The sequence below is a fragment of the Emydura macquarii genome, unplaced genomic scaffold (genome assembly GCF_026122565.2).
Source record: "Emydura macquarii macquarii isolate MOO-44397 ecotype Brisbane River unplaced genomic scaffold, CSIRO-AGI_Emac_v2 contig_1790, whole genome shotgun sequence".
Classification (NCBI taxonomy): domain Eukaryota; kingdom Metazoa; phylum Chordata; order Testudines; family Chelidae; genus Emydura; species Emydura macquarii.
In genome coordinates, this window is record NW_027131927.1 from 11,779,964 (window position 1) to 11,801,111 (window position 21,148).

Sequence of the window (21,148 nt, forward strand, 5' to 3'; positions counted from 1 at the left end):
AAGTCAAGATATACCACATCTACCGCTTTCCCCCATCCACAAAGCTTGTTGCCTTATCAAAGAAAGCAAACAGGTTGGTTAGAAACAAGATGCTCTTGACAAAGCCATGCTGACTGTTACTTATTACTATCTTCTAGATGCTTGCCAATTGATTGCTTAATTATTTGCTCCATTATCTTTCTGGGTACTAAAGTTAAGCTGACTGGTCGGTAATTCCCCGGGTTGTCCTTATTGCCCTTTTTATAGATTGGCACTATATTTGCCCTTTTCCAATCCTCTGGACTCTCTCCTGTCTTCCATCACTTTTCGAAGATAATCACTAACGGTTCAGATATCTCCTCATTCAGCTCCTTGAGTATTCTAAGATGTATTTCATTAGCCACTGGTGACTTGAAGACATCGAACTTGTCCAAATAATTTTTAACTTGTTCTTTCCCTATTTTAGCCTCATATCCTACCTCATTGTCACTGACATTCACTATGTTAGACCTCTAATCGCTACTAACCTTTTTGGTGAAAACTGAAACACAGAAGTTATTTAGCACCCCTGCCATTTCCACATTTTCAGTTATTGTTTTTCCCTCCTCATTGAGTAACGTTCTAGATCTTGCTTCTAATGTATTTGTAGAATGTTTTTTGTTACCCTTTATGTCTCTAGCTAGTTTAATCTCTTTTTGTGTCTTGGCCTTTTTAATTTTTCCTTACATCATTGTGTTATTTGTTTATATTCATCCTTTGTAATTTGACCTAGTTTCCACTTTTTGTAGAACTCCTTTTTGAGTTTCAGATCATTGAGGATCTCCTGGGTAAGCCAGTGTGGTCTCTCACTATACTTCCTATCTTTCCTTCTCAGTGTGATAGTTTGCTCTTTTGCCCTTAATAGTGTCTCTTTAAAAAAACTGCCAACTCTCTTGGACTGTTTTTCCCCTTAGACTTGCCTTGGGATCCCTTGGGATCTTACCTAATAACTCACTGAGTTTGCTAAAGTCTGCCTTCTTAAAATCCATTATCTTTATTGTACTGTTTTCCCTCCTACCATTCCTTAGAATCATGAACTCTACCATTTTATGATCCCTTTCACCCAAGCTACCTTCCACTTTCAAATTCTCAACCAGTTCCTCCATATTTGTCAAAATCAAATCTAGAACAGCCTCTCCCCTAGTAGCTTTCTCCACCATCTGAAATAAAAAATGTTCTCCAATACGTTCCAAGAACTTGTTTCCCAAGGTTCTGAAAAATTTCTTCTGCTTTTTTGATCTATAGGGAAATGAAAAAATAAATACATCTTTCCAGCCTAAAAATATCTTGATCATTCTTTAAAAACTAAAAAAAGGAGGGTTTGGGGCTTCAACAAAAAAGGCTGAAATTTGAACGTTGGTAAATGGATTGTGTTAGAAGTAAGCAAACAGGTTGTCCCACTTTTTGAAAATTTTGGTCTGAAGTTAGGTTCTTAAATCCACTTTTAGGTGTCTGAATAAGTGGCCTGATTTTCAGCAGTGACTGAATTTAGTGGGAGCTGCTGACTGCTCTGCACCTTTGAAAAGTAGGCCGCTTATTTAGGCACCTAACTTCAGACATCCTTTTTTGGAAAATCTTGATCACAATCCTTACTTGGGGTACTTACTTTGCCAGGAATGGAGGAAGAATGAAAAGAGTTATATGAGGGCTGCATTGTGATTTTAAACACATTTCTGAGCACTGGGTAAATTGAATTCCCCAGGACTAGCCCTGGGAGGTGCTGTGACTCAAAGATCTAATTTTCCCCTTGCTCTTTATAATTTGCTGCTGGCCTGCACATTAGAGAATTGAATCAAGTCTCCACCCATTTCCTGTCTCTCTCCCGACCCTCCTTCTCTGATAGAATCATAGAAGATTAGGGTTGGAAGGGACCTCAGGAGGTCATCTAGTCCAACCCCCTGCTCAAAGCAGAACCAACCCCAACAAAATCAATAGGGAAGCAATGTGTAGACAGCACTTACTTCTCCATACTTCCTCATGTGGGCATGTCACAGACTCAGCTATAGGTAATTGAAGTGACAGCTCGCTGGGCACTCAGTAAGATTTCAGAAGTCTAATGAAGTTCCTCTGTCTATAGGCTGACTGCAGATTTTCTCTGTCCAGCCTGATTGGCCTCAAGGCTGCTGCAGGGACAGTTTGCATTAGAGAGATTATAAATGTCTCATTGTAAGACACAGAGCAAAATCCTCCTGCAAGAAAACTGCAGTAACATCGGGGAGAGAATAAAATTGTAGTCAGGGGAAAAAAATCACAGCTCAAGTGATCTTAGCTGCATTCTGAAACACGGAGCAAATTTTAGACTCTTTTAAAAGAACAAAACAAAGAAATTGGAGTACTGCTGCTGCCCTGTCAATTCAGTGAAACCATGGGACAAAACCACAATGAACGAGACGCATGTTACAAGGGGCCTGCTTCAAAAGATAATTAAGCACCTAACTCCCATTGACTTCAGTGAGAGTTAGGCACCTGTATACCTTTGAGGAGCTGGGCCAAATTGCATAATATCCTCATGAGCCTGCTGATGGCCTGGGATTGCCACACGATGCAGTGGGAAGGAGGCATGGTGAGATAGAAAGCAAGATGATGAGCAAGGAGTGCTCTGAGGGGGCTTGTGGAGGTAAGGGAACCTACACATCCACCAGATTAGCGAGGTAAAAGAGTTACTTAAAGGCTCACCTTCAAGAGCCACGCTGTGTATTGAGAGTTTCTTATTTCAGAAGGGGAATCCTTGATTGGGTTGGCATTTATCTCATTAGCAACGGAGCCCGGTCAGGGCCACCTAAACAAATGCGAACGTTATTAATCACTGCAATCCTCCCCCCGCTTCCTTATTTTTTCTTTAACAAAAATGGGGAAAAGATAGGAAATTAAATGCGAAAATACCAGCTGAGGAGTTTAAAACAGTATTTCATGTTTCATCCTTATGCATTTGGTTCTTCTTTCTAATATAGCCAGATCGAGCAGCACACATCTATAGTGTCACTTCCCTGTTTGTCCACCAATGTAATTTACAACAACAACAGAGTTCAGGGATCAGATTCATTCTCAGATGTACACTCTGCCCTGAGAGCTTACCCTGCTGGAGTCTTACAGTCCTCCTGCTCTGCGGGAAGAAATGGTCTTCTCTTTCTTTTAAACAGGAATTCAATATTATCCAATGGAAAGCACCATGTAGAGAAGGTTTCCTACAAGACAGCTGGTGTTGTAAGGCTCTGTGGGTCCAACATAAACATTAGCAAAAATATAAAATATTAGTTACTGATGACAATTATTGTTGAGTATTTGTGTTGCAAAGCACCGGGGGCCCCAATCACAGATCACAGCTCCATTGTGGTAGGCCCTGTACAAACGCAGAGGCACATACAACCTAAGTGATGTTGGTTTTCATACACTGCTCCTTAAAATTTGAAAGACAGTTTCCCCCTCCCCCATCCGCATACAGTGTTATGTCACAGAATGACAAATCTTGGATTTGCCTGCCTGATAGTATCTGAAAAATCCTCTCTCTTTGGTATCTCCAGTTTGGTTGGGGCTCTATATATCACAAAGTTTCACTTAAGCCAGCATAGACACCTCAGGAGGCATAGCGTTGCCATAGCAGTTTCTACACCATCCTTTTTCTGCAGCGAGTGCAAGGTGCAGGGTGGGGGGGGGGAAGGAATGTGCACCCCCCCAATTGCTGCAACACAGATAGCTGGCACAACAAGGTTATAACGTGGGGACCGATGGGGCAGAGGCTGACCGAGGATTGTGGCAGCACCAAAGTGGCCTTTAGCCACCATTGTTCCTCTCCTCTGCCATAATCCAGGATCTGGGCTTTATTATCTTGTTGAGCTGAACTTGAAACATCAAGATGAACTTACAATGTGTGAGGTATGCTGATTATACAAGAGGACAACAAGGAATAATGTAGGTACTACTGGAGCAGATCACTATGTTTTGTGTGTGGCGTCTGTCTTGCATAGAAAGCATTGTAAAAGCACCAGGACTGTATTTAGATCAAACGGAAGTCTGGAATCAATAGCAAGGCATTAGTGCATGCTCAGTATAGCCAGAAAGGCTGAGGGTTGTGTTTCCAAAACTGAAATACTAGGCTCTCTTACACAAAATTAGCCAACTCCCTATCTGTTCAGTAGGGTTGTAAGGAGAGCCCTGATCCTAAAGAAATTTTAAGAGCCACCAGGGGATGATGAACTGAGGCTGAAGGCCTGTCATCTCAACAAAGAGGGTGTCATCTTCAAAAACTAAAGGGAGAGGGATTTAAAGTCACGCAGATCCTCTGGAAGGCATTTCCTTTTGTTTGTCTACAAGAGACGCCGAGAGCATTCTCCCTAGTTGTGCACCACAAATTAGCATGCCAACTAGAAGCCAGACCCAAGTGTAACTACGACTTAAGTGAAGAATAATCCACATAATGTGCACAGCTCAGAAGATGCTGAACTGAGCCAATACCATAATAAGCAGATATTAGGGCTGATTCAAACACATTGGGGACCTCTTCCAAAGCCATTCAATTTCTCCCATATCCTGGCAGCAAGTAACAAGTATCTCTGCCCTGAATTCCTCTGCCATGCCAGCTGTGTGTCTGGTGACGGAGCCATTAGATGGTGCATGTATGTGTGTGTGTTTGGGAAGTAGCTAGAGGTACAGTGGATGAAGATCACCTGTTAAAAAGGAAGAGGAGGACCCATGATTTGTCCCAGCTGGGGCTGTGATAAAGTGAGACACATGGTATCCAGAGAGTTTTAGTTACAAACCCAGAGGCCTTGGTCAGTACAAAGCAGCTCATACACTTTACACAGGTGCATGAGCAGTAACCATTACACTAGCATTTCTGCCTATTCCAGCTGTGCTAGGGCCACCCAACATGGGAATCCTATTCAGTGGGAGTTTTAGTACTGGTTTCCGAACAGGCCCTGGTGCCAGATGCAGACTTCCACTGAGATTACTCTCATGCAGGGGGATAAGAAACAATTTGAAGTTCATTCAGTGAGGCATGAAATCGGTGGGTGCGTCATTACATGCGTTCTGATACGTCTCAGAAATTCTGTGCTTGCAAAAAGGCTGTACAATAGCCATGGATTAATAATGTGAAACAGCTTTTCTTTCAAACATATGCACTAAACAGGAAATGACGACTGAGGTTCAGGAAAAAGAACCACCAAGTCACCTCTGACGATGAGGCACTCAGAAGAACTTTGCATCTGCCTTCTAATTGGTTCATCAGAGGTGAATAATTGTTTTCACTTCTCAATTGGAATAAGTCAATATAGACTAATTTATATCTAAAATCTCATGGGTTAACATTACTCTCATACAGATTTCTGGTCAGGCAAACAACTGGAACTTAACAACATTCACTTGACAAGTCAGTAACTAATTCAGACTTCCCTGCTTTTATGTAACAAAAATATATCTTAGGGGGTCTCTCCACAGCTGGAAACTGATACAGAAAACAGGAAGGAAAAAGATATCTATAGAAGCTGCTCATTATTTGGCAATTTGTAATAACATATGGATGATAAACAAAACAATATGTATATGATGTCCTAGGAGATGTGTTCTATTTAACATGGAACATTGTAGATTAGCCAAGTTAGCTATTCAAATTTTGAAAAGAAAGATGTCCAAATTAAAACTGTTACAGGTGCCTGCTACTTATCAATCTTGCAGTTTGCTTGATTTCCTTTTCCTCTGTGTATATTCTTTTTTTTATATATATTTCTATTCCTTAAATGCTCTGTACAATCACATGTAAAAAATGAAGCTAAAACCTCAATAAAAAACTCCATAAACCTGAAGAAGCAAGACAGTGCAGTTATTATGAGCTGGAAGCAAATGGTTGATATTTTGACAGAGCTTTAAAAAAAAAAAGAAAGAAAGAAAGAAAAAGAAAACTCATGAAGCAGCCATCATGCTCAGTTGATATCTAGGCTAACTCCTCAGCTGGTGTAAATCTGAATAGTCCCATTCAAATCACTGAGTTATGGATCTGGCTGTCATACTTCTTGAAAGCCAAGTCACTATTTAAAAGGAATGTTATCCCCCAAAGCAAGACAATCTGCCTTTGCTTTATGAGTTGGTATTTAGTCTAATAAGAGCACCCCTCCCCCAAATAATCTTGCCCTGGTTAACAGATTTTTGTCTTTATGCTATACAGTGTCTTCCCTGTGATGCTATAAGTGGTGGTGTTAACACAATCTTTCTTCATGTCCATGTCCAGCAGGGGTAATGTATTATTATATGCAGTTCTGTGGCTGCGAGAAAAGCCAAGGAATGCCAAGAAAGTGACATTATTCTGACCTTCACATATATAGATGACCCAATATTATAGCATGCCAGTTGTAATCGCCTGCATGTTATGTTACGGCTCTGAAAAGGTTATTACCAGCAGCAGGACACTCCATGGGTAAATTATGGCTGTACTAAAACTGTTTTCAACCTGTCTCCTGCCACTTGCCTTTGAGGCATCTACTTTAAAATTTAATTTGGATCCCAGTGTCAGAAAATCTAAACGTGTGCTTCCAAATGCAGCAGGATGTTAACACACTCTGAAGACTGTGTGTAATAGTTACAGCAAAGATCTCACCTACTTCAATGGCTGCAAAATTTCATTGCCTTTGCTGGAGAAAGCTTTTGGGGAGATAATCAAAAGCTAACAACCAGCTTATTAATCCATTGATCCAATAAAAGAGTAATGGGAATTTTGAACAAATCACCTACACAATAATAATAATTCTGACACATCAATTAAAACTTAGGCTTTTTCCCCCCCTTCTGACAGTAGCTTATGCTTGCTGTGTTCTTCGTTTGTCCGACTTGAATGTACCAAGAACATTGTTTTTGGTGCCTTCAGTTTCATATCTGTTTCAGTCACATTCCATAGCCAGCTATAAAGAAGTGTGTGCAGACTTGGGGCTGACCTGAGAGAATTCACAAGATGGTGTTTTAGGAGCCAGCCCCAAATTCAAATAATCATTTTAAATAAAATGGGGTGGGATGAGAAGCTTTAGAGCCCTGCGTACCATATCCTCTGCTGCAGGAGAGTAGCAGCCCAGCTGTTTCTGCTAGATTACATGCACATGAGTTCTTGGGGGGAAGAGTCATTGACTAGGGTTTGGTGAATTATTTTCAGGAAATAGTAAATTGACTGAAAAATGCATTTTGGGGGGCACTGAAACTAATGAATTCAGATTGAATTCAACAAATAGTTTCAGCTGGAAAAAAAAATTTTTGTTTAAGGTCAAAGCAGTTCATTTTCACTATGTTTCAAAATGACATTTTGTTTTGAAATTAGCTCGATTTATTTAGCAGATGCACACAAACCAAAAAAAAAAAAAAAGGTTTAAAAAAAATCCAAAAATGAAACAAACAGACAAAAAGGTTTTTGGGTTAAACAAAACATTTTAATAAACCTGAATGAAAAACTTTTTTTTTTTTTTTTGGTTGAGTTTTCATTTTGGCAAGAAAAGCCCAAAAAATTCCATTTCAATTTGAACAGAATTTTTTTCCAGAGTTTTTTGGTCATGCCCTACCCAAACCAAAAAATCAATTATTTGCTCAACTCTTGCACTGATATTTGTTTCACGTTGGATGCTTTTACCATAAGAAAATGGGCAATGAAATCTGAAATGATCTTGCATAAAAGGCAGTTGCACTGTAGTAGGAATGCAGGTCCCTAGCGAGTTAAATAGCTAAAAAGCAAGCTGCTGTTAGCATTTCCCTTTCAGTTTCCACGGTCCATTGTGAAATTATTACGGGGTTGCCATTGCAAACACATTTTTGCCAGCTGTTGCGACACAGGGGGATTGAGTGACACACAACTTTATTGTTGGAATAGGAAATAATTCTGTGCTTTCAGAGTCTGTGGTGTGGAAACACTTGTCAAAATCCTGACATTTTTAATGGAGATTTTTAGATGGTTAACAAAGAAACATGTAAATTAAATGATGCATAGTGACTGCAGTGAATTCTTAGTTGAAGTCACACACATTTCTTTACATGTTCATAATTTTGTACAAATACCTACGCTTACATATACCTTTCACCTGATGAACTCCAAACACTGTACATATGTTAAAGGAATTCAGCATTCCCTCAAGAAACAAATGCATTGAAAGTTGTGACCCTCCCAAGTTCGGGAGAGCCAAGAGTCCTGTGCCCTAACCCCTAGACCAGTGCACCGTCCTTCTTAGCTTTACTTATAATGGATCAATTAGCACTGATTTTTCAAAAGAGCCCAGAGCCAAGGTTGAAAACCATGAGAATTTTTTCTCACGTCCAGAAATATCTATGATGCACTGTCCTTGCGCCCTTGGCCCAGGATATCTAATGGGACGCTCTTTGATGCTCAATAACTCTTCCGCAACAAATCTGGTCTATTGCAGCACAGATTGATGAAAGCTACTTTCTTCCTTGAATCTGAATATGCCTTCATCTCTTCACCTGCTCCCAAAGGTCATCATCATCTTAGCAGTTGTGATTTTCCCCAATTGTCTCTTTTTAGGTAGGTGATGTCCTCAACTGAACCGCAATCGAGACCTAGCCAGAACTGAGTAGGGTGTATATGTGACAATGTCACGCTGCTAAGCTATTCAGTTTAGTCTTCTAGTTCCCCAGATCTTCCTTTGGGCTTCAACTGCCTGACCCGCGTTCTCCGCTCTATATGTGTGCATTTGATTATGTCATTTTTGTCCTTACTGAATCTCATGTTATACAGTTCAGACTATTCCCCAGTTACTCAAACCCACACTACTCTTTTGGAGACTTGCAGTAATACAACTTGATTGCCTGCAGAAATGGCCTGAAATTTACCAAATCAGATTTTTATCAGGACAAAAGTAAAGTGGTTCCACATAAGTTAATTAGTGAAGCCGGTATCCTGAATAACTTTAGACTCAGATACTGAATAGCCAATCTCTGACCATTTTTTGTATCCATATTACAAGCTATCTAATCTGTGTTCCTCTAGTTTCCCTAAGAGAATGCCTCATGGAACTAAATCAAATGTCATAGCATGTTGATATACTATGCCCATTGCATTGCCTTTATCCATTCATCTTATTTTCCTGGCTAAGTTAAAATAATTCAAGTTAATTCACCATGATTGGTTATGGGGAAACCCATTTAATCAATTATGTCACCTTCTTTTTCCATTGGTGCTTACAATGTGACTTTTGTATTACGGAGCCAATACGGCATGCAGTGGAATGCAGCGGGAAGACTCTTGTTGGCATCTGTGGGTGTTGGATTAGGCTCTAATTGTGCTAGAAATGTATGGAGTAGTGATGCTAAGCAGACCTGAGTGCAGTTCACTAGTTCTATGCTTCTTTTCTCCCTCAAAAAATGCTCCGTGTTTTCCCTTCTCCAGCTGTCTGGGGACCGCCGCCTCTCTCCTCTGTGGGAGCCAGTGTTTCCATACTCCATCTCTTGGGCCCTTTAGCACTCTAGGCTGAACTTCACTGGTTGCCTGATGAGCTGAATATTTTCCAGTAGTTCATCTATAACCTATTTACTGCCTCGTAACCTCTCTGTTTCCTCGTTAACTAGAACTGCATTAAGCTGTGCGTTACTCTTACTCTTTTTAAGTGAAGGCTGAAGCAAAGTAGCTATGAGCCATTTCATCTGTCTCCCTGACCTCTCTTATTTGCTCTTCCTGCCTGCTAAATACACAACCTTAATTTTGTTTAGTCCCCGCCACAGAGGCTGATGTACCTGTACAATGCCTAGTTCCCTTTTGCTGCCTTTGCTCCTACAGGTCCTTAATATCTCCTTATGGTGCCCTCCTCGCTCCCCTGGTAATTTTCCCTTCTTCCCATGTTACCTATTATCGCTTTCTACTCTAAATAGTTTCGAAGTGACTGCTTTGCTAATTGTTCTAGCAATTGGGTGGGTATAGAAATGAAACCGACTGGTAATTCTCTCATGTTCCCCTGCCAAAGATGGATGTTTCTAAGCCCAGTTAATACATCAGTTCGGTACGGTTAAAGAGGATGACCCAGTGGCTCATTAGAACCCTTATTTCTGATTTTCTAATAACTTTCTGTATTGGGGTGGCCAAACTTACTGACAACCCCCGCCCCCCGAGACACTCCCTCCCTCCTGGGCAGAATTCTCTACCCCACCACCCTGTCGCAGGGCATAAGCTCTGAGCTCCCCACCCCAGTCTTGTAGGCGGAGAGTGAAAGGTCATAGGGGGCTCTGCGAGCTGCACTTTAACTAACTGTGAAAGAGCTGCATGTGAGCCACAGTTTGGCCACCGCTGGTCTAAACAGGCTAAAAATAAAAGAGATCATTAAAGATATTTATCAAATGGAGAATCATTACGTCAATTCCAACTCGGATGTTTGCAGATAGACGTAATTAGGGATTCACTAATGCAGTGCTCTCAGCACCTCCTTAGTGCTAAAGGGATGTTGCACATCAGCAAGAGGACGCCAGCATTTTCAGAACCACAACAATGTTCTTTTCCTACACATCCATTTAGCTTAAGCTACAGTCAGCTTTACCTGGGAATTCACCTTTGTTATGTTCATGGCATACATACAGAGAAGTTACATGAAAACATCAAATGTTCTTGCTGGGAGGTTGCACCATAATACTGCATATGTACTTAGAATCCAGAATTATAACACTCAGTCATCAAAAAAACCCAGAGACACAAATCAGGCTGTTCCCTAAGGCAGCGAGCACAAGTCACACCACCTTGTTCTAGACTGGCTCTTTCTAAACTTCCTCTCAATGCCTCTTAGCCTCCATGAAACACCAAGAAACCCTGCTCTTAAAGTGATAACTTGTAATTCCAACACACTTCTCAATAGATCTTGCTAGGTCAAAAGTTCTTCCTTTGAGTTTTGGAGCATTTAGTAGCATTAAGCTTTCCAGCCAGATTGGCTAGAATCCTGGCATTATTCATAAGATTTGTGGCCCAATCTGCAAAACCTTATTCATGCATGTAATGCCAATGATGTCAGTGGGATACCGATGTAAGTAAGGACTTCCTGCATGAGCAATGGTGTGAAGGATCATCCTTCAGTTTTCTGTGCAAGCCAAACATGCAGCTGCTAAGGTTTCTGGTTGCCTCCCTGGTCTGGTTTTAGACAACACCTGTGGTTTTTTTTGTTTTGTTTTGTTTTTTAAGTTTATTTTTACCGGTTACACATCACAACTGATTTATTACAGGCCTCTCCTCTTGTTTTTTTTAAGACAGAAGTTATCAGAGAACTATATCACTTCCTTTCTCCTGTTCCCACCCTCTCCTGTATTTGATTATTAGCAGCTTCTGTCAGCTCCAATACTACCTTTACTGCCATTGGTCTTCCTGTCTGCTTCTGTAGACTCAGAGATTGATGGCAAAAAGGCACCGCTTCCCAGAGGGAAGACAGTCTAGGACATGTGACTGCACGGGGTCCCAACCTAAACCATTGGACATCCTGGCCGTGGAGACTGCTGACATATGGAGTGATTCATGTGTACTCTGTCCAAGGAATTAAAAAAAGTAAATAAAACCAAACAGGGGGAAAAAATCACCTGTCAGTTACACTAGTGTAAATCTAGCATAATTCCATTAAACTCATTTGATTCGAATGCTAAAAAAACAAAGTAGAAGCTGGATTAAAATGTTGAACACATTGCTGTTCAGAGTCAGCTAGGCCAAGATTCTCCACGTTGGGTGCCTAAAGTTAGGCTTCCAGAGTTACACTGGGGCACTTAAGGGGGCTGATTGTCAAAAGTGCAGAGCCCCGAGCCGTTCCCACTGACTTCAAAGAGAGCTGCTGGGTGCACATCTGAAAAAAAAAATCAGACCACGTATTTAGGTGCTGAAATTTGAACTTAGAAGCCTAGTTTTGGCCACCCTTTTGTCAAAAATCTTGGTCCTATTAATATTTTGCAAATCCAGGATCTGAGACGTGAGAAACCATAAAACCAAATAAACCAAGAACTCAAATAAGCACTAGCTGAACACTCATCTGTCAATGCGATGAGATTCCAGGTAAGTAGCATCTTTGTTTGACCTCAGAAATTCTTCTAGACAGTTTTGAGTTTATTTCTTAGTCTAATGTATATTCCATAGTTTGTGCATTTTTGAGCATCAGTAGGTCAACTCTGCATGTGCCCTTACACTTATTTGCCTAAATTTTGGATGGTGTATGAAAGTCAAAGTCCGCAAATTGTTGATCCACCTGGTGTTATTAATTGGCTTTTTTTTCTTGCTGCCAAATTATCAGTCATAATCAACGGTTTCAATGCCAACTAACATTTCATTGGGAAGACATTAAAAGATGTAAAATATATTGGGTGGTTCAGTTCAGTTAATGTGATTTACCCCTTTTGTGTGAAATCAACTAGAGCAAAGTAAAACCTTAGAATTAAAAGCTAGTCTTTGCTATTCTAGCATTATAAAAAAGTTTTCAGCATGTGACATCCCATTATGTTTGATCATTCTGTTTCAGTCACGGTTTTGGTCAATGAAGGGGCAGAGTTCACAGCCTAGGGTTGCACATCAAGCCCTCACTCAGCCCAAACTAGCCCAGTTTTTCAGGGCTATAACCTACATTTCAGTCATTTAGCTGCTGTCTTGGCTAGCAGGGACACTGAATTGTTACAATACTGCTTAAGTAGTTTGCATTCCAAATTTTGAAGCAAATACATCTCAAAGGCTGCATCATAGCATGAAAAAATAATTAAAGCCATGAGTAGGGCTTGAGCAAAACTACTTTTCCCGGAAGTTAAAAGGATAGCAATCATACTGTTTCTATATCATGATACGCAGTGACTAAGCTGGGATGTTAGCAATGTAAAATAGCTGCAAGTTTGGCCCAATGAAGACACATTGCTACGTTTCATATATTTACATAAAAGGGTCATTGCTTAAGTGGCTGTTGATATCAACTGGAGATAGCGTGTCCTATTAAACGGCATAGACTTTTTGCACCCAGGCATTTTAGCTGCTAACAGTTCACGGCTATACTTAGCATTGAATAGCACTGCACTACAAGGGGGACCAATAAACCTGTCGTGCTAGGGGAGGAGGAAATAAATGAAAAAATGCATCCCACTGTTAAAAAAGAAATCCCAAGAATGTGCACACATGCCATGCAGCTAGAGGGGGAAGCATGGCTCCACAGGCAGCAACCAAGTGACATCTACCTTCCTAAACTAGATGTGATTCCCTGCTGTATGTTTAACTCTCCTAGAGATCCAGGTTTGCCAGCAGCAATAGGGCAGGGAGACGCTTGGCAACACTGGTGTTGTCTGCAGTAATTCAGAGGTGTCCATTGTCTGTTCCCTGGGGAGTGAGATATATGATTGAGGTTTTCTGCCATGGAGAGCTCTGAGGAAATCTCAGGGAAGACTAAGAGGGAGAGAAAGGAAAAGCCTGGGGATGCACCAAGATCTGAACGGAGCTTGAGGGCTTTGCTAGACCCAGGGCTGTAGGTATGAAGGACTTGCGCCTCTCACCTCAGCTTTATGCAGCGTGACCCCACTGGAGACACCCTGCCAATGAAGGAGTCATTTGATGGGGGACAAAGACTCTCCTTCAAAGCCTCTAGCCCATCCAAGCCCTCCAACAATGTTACTTCCCCCCTACCTCTGTAAAGCCCCCCCCACCCTCTTCACACACACCTCCCATGTCCCACAAACCCCTCATCCTGCCCTCTCCCACCCAGCCCCTCACTCTCCTAGTACCCATGGCTGTTCCCATGGTTTGGACAAAATGTTTGCTGTTGAATATTGAATTGTTATGGGTGAGGATGAAATGGGTGAGTTTGGTGATATGTTTGGAGTGGATACATGAGTGTTGTCCCTTGTCTTGTAAATATTTGAAGCAAGCAACAATGCTGCCATTGTGAGGGATTTTGGTGTGTAGGGAGGTGACATCCATACTGGCAAGGATTGTGCTGTGAGACAGGTTGTAAATATTGCATAGTTTCTAGAAGAAGTCAGTTGGATCCTGGAGGAAGCTGGTCCTTAAATTCCTGGGTGAATTGTGGTTTGTGGTCTTCTTTGAGTTCTTTATATAGGTGATGTCAGAGAGTTGATGGTTGGCCTTGATGAGATAATCATCACCATTGAAAACTAGCATGCAACCTGCCTTTGTCTATTGCTTTGGTCACTATTTGGTGGTTGGATTTCAGGGTCTGTATAGATTTCTTCTTGGTGGAGAAGAGATTGTGGTGGATCTGACATTTGTTAAGGACTTCAGAGTCAATTATTTTTCTGAAGCAATCAATGTAATGACTAAGAGTGGTTTCATTCACTGGGGGGGGTCCAGTCAGATGATTGTTTTTTCTAATGATTGTCGGTGGGGACGTGGTAGTTGTGGGTGGTCTCATCATTGCTGTGAAAGAATTATTTGAGGCAGAGTCAGAGAAAAAATGCTTCTTGTTCTCCACAAGTTACTATGGTATCAGATTCTGGGGCAGGGGCCCAGAAGTTCAGTCCCTTGGAGAGTAGAGATATTTCAGCTCCTGTTAGGGGTAGTCTTGATAAATTGATGATGTTGGTGTGTCCTGAATGTTCACGTCCTGGTGTCACTGGTTTCTCCCAAAGGTGTCCTGGTGTCATGGTTTCTCCCAAAGGTGGTGGTCCGTGGGCTGTGGAATTGTTGTAGTTGGTTCCACTTTTTGTTTTTTCTGCCGGATGACTGTTATCAGGTTTTTCTGATAGTGATTTTGGGTTTCTTGCATGATCTCTGGGTAGGTTTCCTGATTTTTTTCTTTCCACTATGGAATCATGTGAGGATTTCTTGTTTGAGGTGGTTTTCTGGACCTTTTAGTAGCTGCTCAGTATCCTCCTGAGATACTAGTGGACTGGAAAGAATGTTATCACATGATATGATTTTCAAAACTCCTTCCACTTGGCCATTTTAGCCAAGTTGGAAATAGCATGAGAATAGATTTCCTTGTGCTATTTCCTACCCAGTGATGGACAGTAAGACAGTTCCTGTGGCCTGTAGGCATGTTGGGAAATTAAATTACCTAATATATATCTTAAGAATGCCTTCATGACAGTCTAATTCTCCCTGACCTGGTTCAACCTTTCCTGATCTCTCCTTGAGTGTCATATTATTCATAAAGAAACCTGTATATATCATTTTGCCACTAACACAACATGACTCCCTAGTTCCCAACCTGCATCTATAAAAACAGATACTTTCCTCTCAAGGTTGCAATTATTACAGAAACATCTGTAAAATACAGCACTTAGAGAAAAGTCTGTGAAGCACCCTTCAGTTAATACCTGGTATCAAAACAAATCTGTTTATTTTGCAGTGATTTATACAAATGGTCTATTTATAATAAAACTTGCTTAAACAAACACCAGATTAGATGGGAATAGTAAGTGGTGCATGACGATTTTACTGGGAAGTGTTCCACAGCAAAATAAACAGAGGCTGTGGTAAAGCATGTTCATCTAATTAGGCATTATAGGGTTTCCCACTGGAGAAGAAAGCCGGAGCTCAAATGACAGGTAGAGGATGTAACTAAAGCAGAAAGGAATGATTATGTCCATTAAAATCAGCTTCTGGATGTACTCCTGACTCTGTATGCAAGAAGAATGTCATGTATGCACAAGGTACTCACCTCTCCTTTATATCTCCTGGCTACGTCTCACTTAATTCTCATTTCTCTGCAATTGCAGGGGTCTCGGGCATTGGTGCACCTCGGTCCTTCCTGTTCTGTTCCTGTAGTGCATATTAATGGTTTAGTTGGGGTTGGTCCTGCTTTGAGCAGGGGGTTGGACTAGATGACCTCTCAAGGTCCCTTCTAACCCTTGTGTTCTATGATTCTGTGATAGTAGTTTGGGCTGTAATGCTTTGGTCTAATCCTAGTTGTTGGGCTTGGTGTTGAGGTAGCCTGTGATATACATGATGTCAGACTGGATGATCTGGTGGTGCCCTCCAGCCATAATCTCTACAGCTGAGTGACACTTGGCTCTTGGGGCAAACTTCACCTCAGCACAGAGGCTTATGCACCTCTTAAACTCTCTAAAAATGGCCTTAAGTGGAACTTTAGTGCTACTTAGACCTTATGTCGCTATTGCTTTTCACCTCTTCGGGCTTGTCTTCCCTAACGCAAGTCTCATCCACGCACAAAACCCCTTACTCAAGTGTGGTATGCTTTTAACTCAAGTTGGCTGCCCTGTCTGGGCATATAGGCTAAAGCATGAATGAACACAACTTGTCAGCTGCTAACATGACCACTCTCTAATGTGGAGGCAAACTATCACCAGTTGGGTGCTGCTAGCCCTCTAACACCTTCCTACAATTTCCCCATGTTCAGACAGGACAGACAAGTTCTCCCACAATTCACTGGTAAGGAATTCCTAGAGTGGCTCAGCACACTGCAGCACAAAGAACCATGGGATATGTCTCTGGAAGACTTAGCACCACAGCCTGAGTGAGCGTTATTTCACCGTGTGGCCACTCTCACTCAAGAGGGACAACATGGAGCGTAGATACCCTAAACTCTGCAATGAAGACATGCACTTAAATCAGCAGTCACCAGAAGAACATAGGTCCAAATCCACAAAGAGATTTAGCTCTCACTTGTAGCCCAGTGGCTAGGCACTTGCCTAGACTGGTGGAAAACCCTGATCCCATTCTGCTGCGGGAGTAAGGCTCCAGATGGATTGTGGGAGGCTGGTGGAGTGTCTGCCAGCCCTTAGGAGTTAACAGGAGCTCCCAACCAGCCTTCCTTTTGCTGGGCAAGGCAGACTCTCCCTGCCGCATTTGAGCTGAATTATAGTAAATTCAAAGGGAAAAAAAAAAGGAGCTATTTACTTTTTAATAGAGTTTTAAAGTGCTGCTGGTTTTATTTTGTTTGGGTTTACTTTATCTGCTCTTGTTTTTAACAGAAAGCGGGAGAACGCCCAAGCAGGAACCACTCTTTAGAAGAGTCCCAATGGAAGACAGTGTCATCTAGCAACGACAGGAAGTACCCCAAGACGCCCGGGTTCTGTACCTGGCTTTCTCACATACTTGCTCAGTGTTAACCTCTCTGTGCCTCAGTTTATCCATCTCTAAAGGAGGTAGTAAATTGTAGCTCACAGAGAGAGCGTTCTGAGGCCCAGTCAACTGATGTCTGCAAAGTGCTTTGGGATTCTTGATTCTCTAAATAGCTCTGCTGAGAAGTATTTTTAGAAAGGCTTTGTTGTGTGAGCTATATATCACAGCAGAGCCGTAAAGTACAACCCATCTCTGGGAAGTTGTTATTTTTTAGTGGCAGCTAATGGATTTGATTTTCAAGTGTGTCTAGAGATTTTGGGCAGCCTGAGATTTGGGTTCCCAACTTGAGATGCCTTAAGCCGGCTTGACTTGTAGAAAGTGCTCAACACCCACTTCTGAAAGTTAGGGCCCATTAAAGTGTCTCCAACTGGGCCTAATAATATCAAGGCACACAGAATCACTGGTCACTATTGTAAATATAGGCCAGTGTGCAAAAGGATCTAATAAAGGGAGGGAAGGAATATACCTTCTCATTCCAAAATGATTTGGAGTGTAATTGTCACTTGTAAATAGAAAATATTTAACATCAACTTCTCTGGCAGCTCAGTAAACAGCACTTCTGAGTGAAAGCTGATCAGATTTCCTTTTCCTATGTAGATACAGCTGTTTTTTGTTTTTTTTTAAGTGAGCCTTGTTACCTTGAGGGCAATGATTAGAGGTGTATGAAATTTGAAAAATTTGAAAAGGTGAAAAAATGCAGATTCAGTGACACCGACACAGTTGTTTTATTACCAAATTGCCAATGAACTGAAAAGTCTGTTATTCACCCACTTCTAGTACTGCCTTCTCTTTCCATTTGGTGTTGTGAAATGGACCTGGAACCCCATTAATTATCCTTGGACTTTCAGTGGCATCATATGGCAACATGGATTTTCTCAGACTCGAAGTCCACATAAGCATCATGCAGCTGAGCTTTGCCACACAGAACTTATATGAACCTGCAGCAATTATTACCTTGAACTGTGAAAAAGCCTGAGTAGACAAAGACCACTTGCAGCAGGTAACTCTGCTGACATTTCCTTTCCATTGCTTAATAGAATTGAATTTTTGGGGCCAGATTCTCAGGTTGTGTCTACACTTAAAACGCTATGATGCTGCAGCACGTCAATGCAGACACTTGTAAAGCAACAGGAGCGGTTCTTTCACCACTTCCCTGACAGATGATAGCTAGATGGACAGAAGAATTCTTCTTGTGCTATCTAGACTTGGGGCTATGTCAGCATAGCTACATCTCTCAGGGGTGTGGATTTTTCACACCCTTGAGAAATGTAGCTGTGGTGAGGAAAGTTTTCAGTGCAGAACAGCTCTCAGCTGGTATAAATAGTCAATTAAGTTATGCTGATTTACACCGTCTGAGCATCCAGACCATGGTGTTCATAGAGGCGAGGCAGAATTTAGAGCCTTAAAACATTAATTCTAAAAAAATCTCAATGCTGTCCAGTTGTGTTTGGTCAACTCTGTCTAAATGGGTAGACAGAGACATGGCCCTACGTGTGTTTGTGTGTGTCAAAGAGAACATAAGATTCCCTATGCCATGTGTGCGTGTGAGGGAGAATAGGACTAAATATTATGCTCACCTCTCTCTATATGGGAATGTATAATAACAGAGAGCGCATATGTAACGATGTGGAATTGAGTTTTTATCAGCATAAGTTTGGAATGATTGCCATACTGCTCAAGAGGGAAAGTCACGAGAGAGGTCTGCAGGCAAAACAAATGCAAGCTAAGGTAATCTTTCCTCCACACCACATCATCATATATTCTATTTACCAACTAAATACTTCAAAATGATTTAGGCCCCAATCCTGTAAACATGCATATACTGAACTGAATAGAGGTTACATTCAGGTATAAGTGTTTGCAGGACTGGGGCCACAGAGCATTAATTAAATTTTTCTTTTTAATTATTCTTTCCTAATTAAAGCCAGACTTCCTTATTCACTGCGAGCCCCACTGTACAGACTCCTGCAGAAAAGGAAAATTAAATTACCTAGAATAACTATTCCTATATATGAAAATATCTCAGTTGTAAAGCCAGAAATCTCCCAGTGTTGCCAGCTCTCACATTTTTTTTGCAAGTCTCGTAATATGTCCTGGGAGGTGCAGTTCCTGCGGCTCTGTGATTATATGAATATCTCAGCTTTAATTGGGGGCGGGAGGGGAAGCTTCTAGTCCTCCAGGTTCTGCAGAGAAGGTTAAAAAATATGACCCTAATTGTACTTGAAAGTCTCAAAAACTGAAAGGTAAATAAAAACAACCCCAAATATTTTTTTTTATACTCTTGTGAGTTTTGGGAGCCTGACTTATGATTTTGGGTCTATAAGGTTGGCAACAGCGACCATATATGAACAATATTCAGTCATGGAGCAGTGGCCGGTTTAAGGTCTGATATCTGATGAAACATCAGGGCTATTCCACTGGAAAGCAGAGAGTCCTAGTTTTTCATTGCAACACAGAGCATTTGTTTCTAGCTCTGGAACGTCCCATCATATTGAACCTTAAACTCTGAATGTTATGTCTAGCTCTGTAGAATTATGTTAAGCTCTGTAGAATTGGATGTGTGGTAACTGAGGGCACCTGTTTTAAAGACAAGCAGAACCCAAAAGAATCTTAAGAAAAATTGTAAACCCTATCCTGTACATTTCTGTTGTATATGTGGCCTGTGCAGGTTACATGATGAGGTGCTGTCAAAATCATCTAAAAAACATGCTGATAAAAACTTTTATACCATAAATTGTGTGTGTGCGTGTGTGTACACACGTAGCAGCTATTAAACAGTCTATTGCAGCCAGCAACCAGCAGGCCCTACAGCGAATGGTGGGAATTCTTGGGTACTGAACACTTATGAAAACCTGGCCCTAGTCAGTCTATGGGATCAGTAACCTTTCAGCCTCAAGGCCTTGATCCTGCGATTGGATCTGCGTGGGCACCATTCTCGTGGATCTGACCGTAGGATCGAGGCTGAAATCTCCAGTCTGTTTCATGTGCCCAGTGCGGTGATAGTTTTTACTCAAGCAGACATTATCTGTTAGAAAATTGACTGAAGACTGCCACTTCATTGCACCAGGGCCTAAGAAGAGCCTTCAGACAATCAAGACACCCAGCCAATACTGAACTGATCCACAGTTTTAATTGGCAAAAGACTCTGTATCCTATTAGTGAATCTCTGAGCCATCCATTCCCCCCGGGCAGAATTCTTATTTAATCCAACTCGAAGTCAATAGTGATTTACGTTTCATTTACCTAAACCATCTTAAGAGAACTTCCACACTCCTCAGGCATGGAGAGAATCCTAATACTTTGTAATTACTGTACTCCAACTGATGAAATGCTCTGAAAAACTATCACAGAGAGTATTAATAAAATGTAAATTATAAAAAAACCCCACAACACTTGGTATTGTCTGAAATTAATAATGCACTAGATTTTCTCCTGCATGCCTGCTCATTACAGACCTGCCTTTGAAGTCTCTATTAAAGTGAGTTATTCAAACTATTTGTATTGCTGTGTTCGGTATGAAGTTATATACTGTTGGTTTATATCCCAGTTAGATGCACTGCGTGAGAATTTTATTAATCTGTTATTTCTTTCAGGGATTGATTTTTAGTGGCATTTCCGTAACGCTCATATGACAGAAATGAACAGATTGTTTTCACGTGTATGGATTAGTTTGCTTAAGACTTTAGGGTAGATAGACTTATTTTGCACTGTTACAATAGAATTCATCATTGTATTATTTACAAGAGACAGTCTTGACAAATTTGTTGGTGAATAGAAATTATAAGTGGTAATATGCTTTTTTTTTTAATTGTATAGACTTTCCTCTATAGCAAAATTCAAGATTTCCAAAGTGCCTTTGTCTACCAGCAATCAACAAGATCGCTTGTGTCTGCTTTCTCGTAGCTGCAGTTAGCTACTGCAATACTTCATATAAAAAATCGAACCCTAATACAGGAGATCTGAATGTGTGTAGAGGTCAATGTCAGTATTACAGAACTCGAAAGCACTGACAATAGATGCCAGTCTGTCAGGTTTGATATTATAATGGATACAAAAACTAAAGGCAGAATTATATAATATTTACATATAGATGAGCAAAATATGATAGGAAAACCCAAG

The 21,148-nt window shown here is 41.1% G+C and overlaps 1 protein-coding gene across 1 annotated transcript in view; it reads left to right on the forward strand.

Annotated features, from left to right (window-relative positions):
- ADGRL3 (adhesion G protein-coupled receptor L3) overlaps positions 1–16,966 on the forward strand; it is a 769,462-nt gene extending 752,496 nt beyond the window's left edge. Inside the window, exon 22 of the mRNA XM_067556899.1 lies at positions 16,879–16,966. Within this exon, the coding sequence (XP_067413000.1) occupies positions 16,879–16,946 (68 nt within the window). The 3' untranslated portion in view covers positions 16,947–16,966. The remainder of the gene's footprint in view (positions 1–16,878) is intronic.
- The last annotated feature ends 4,182 nt before the right edge of the window (positions 16,967–21,148 follow it).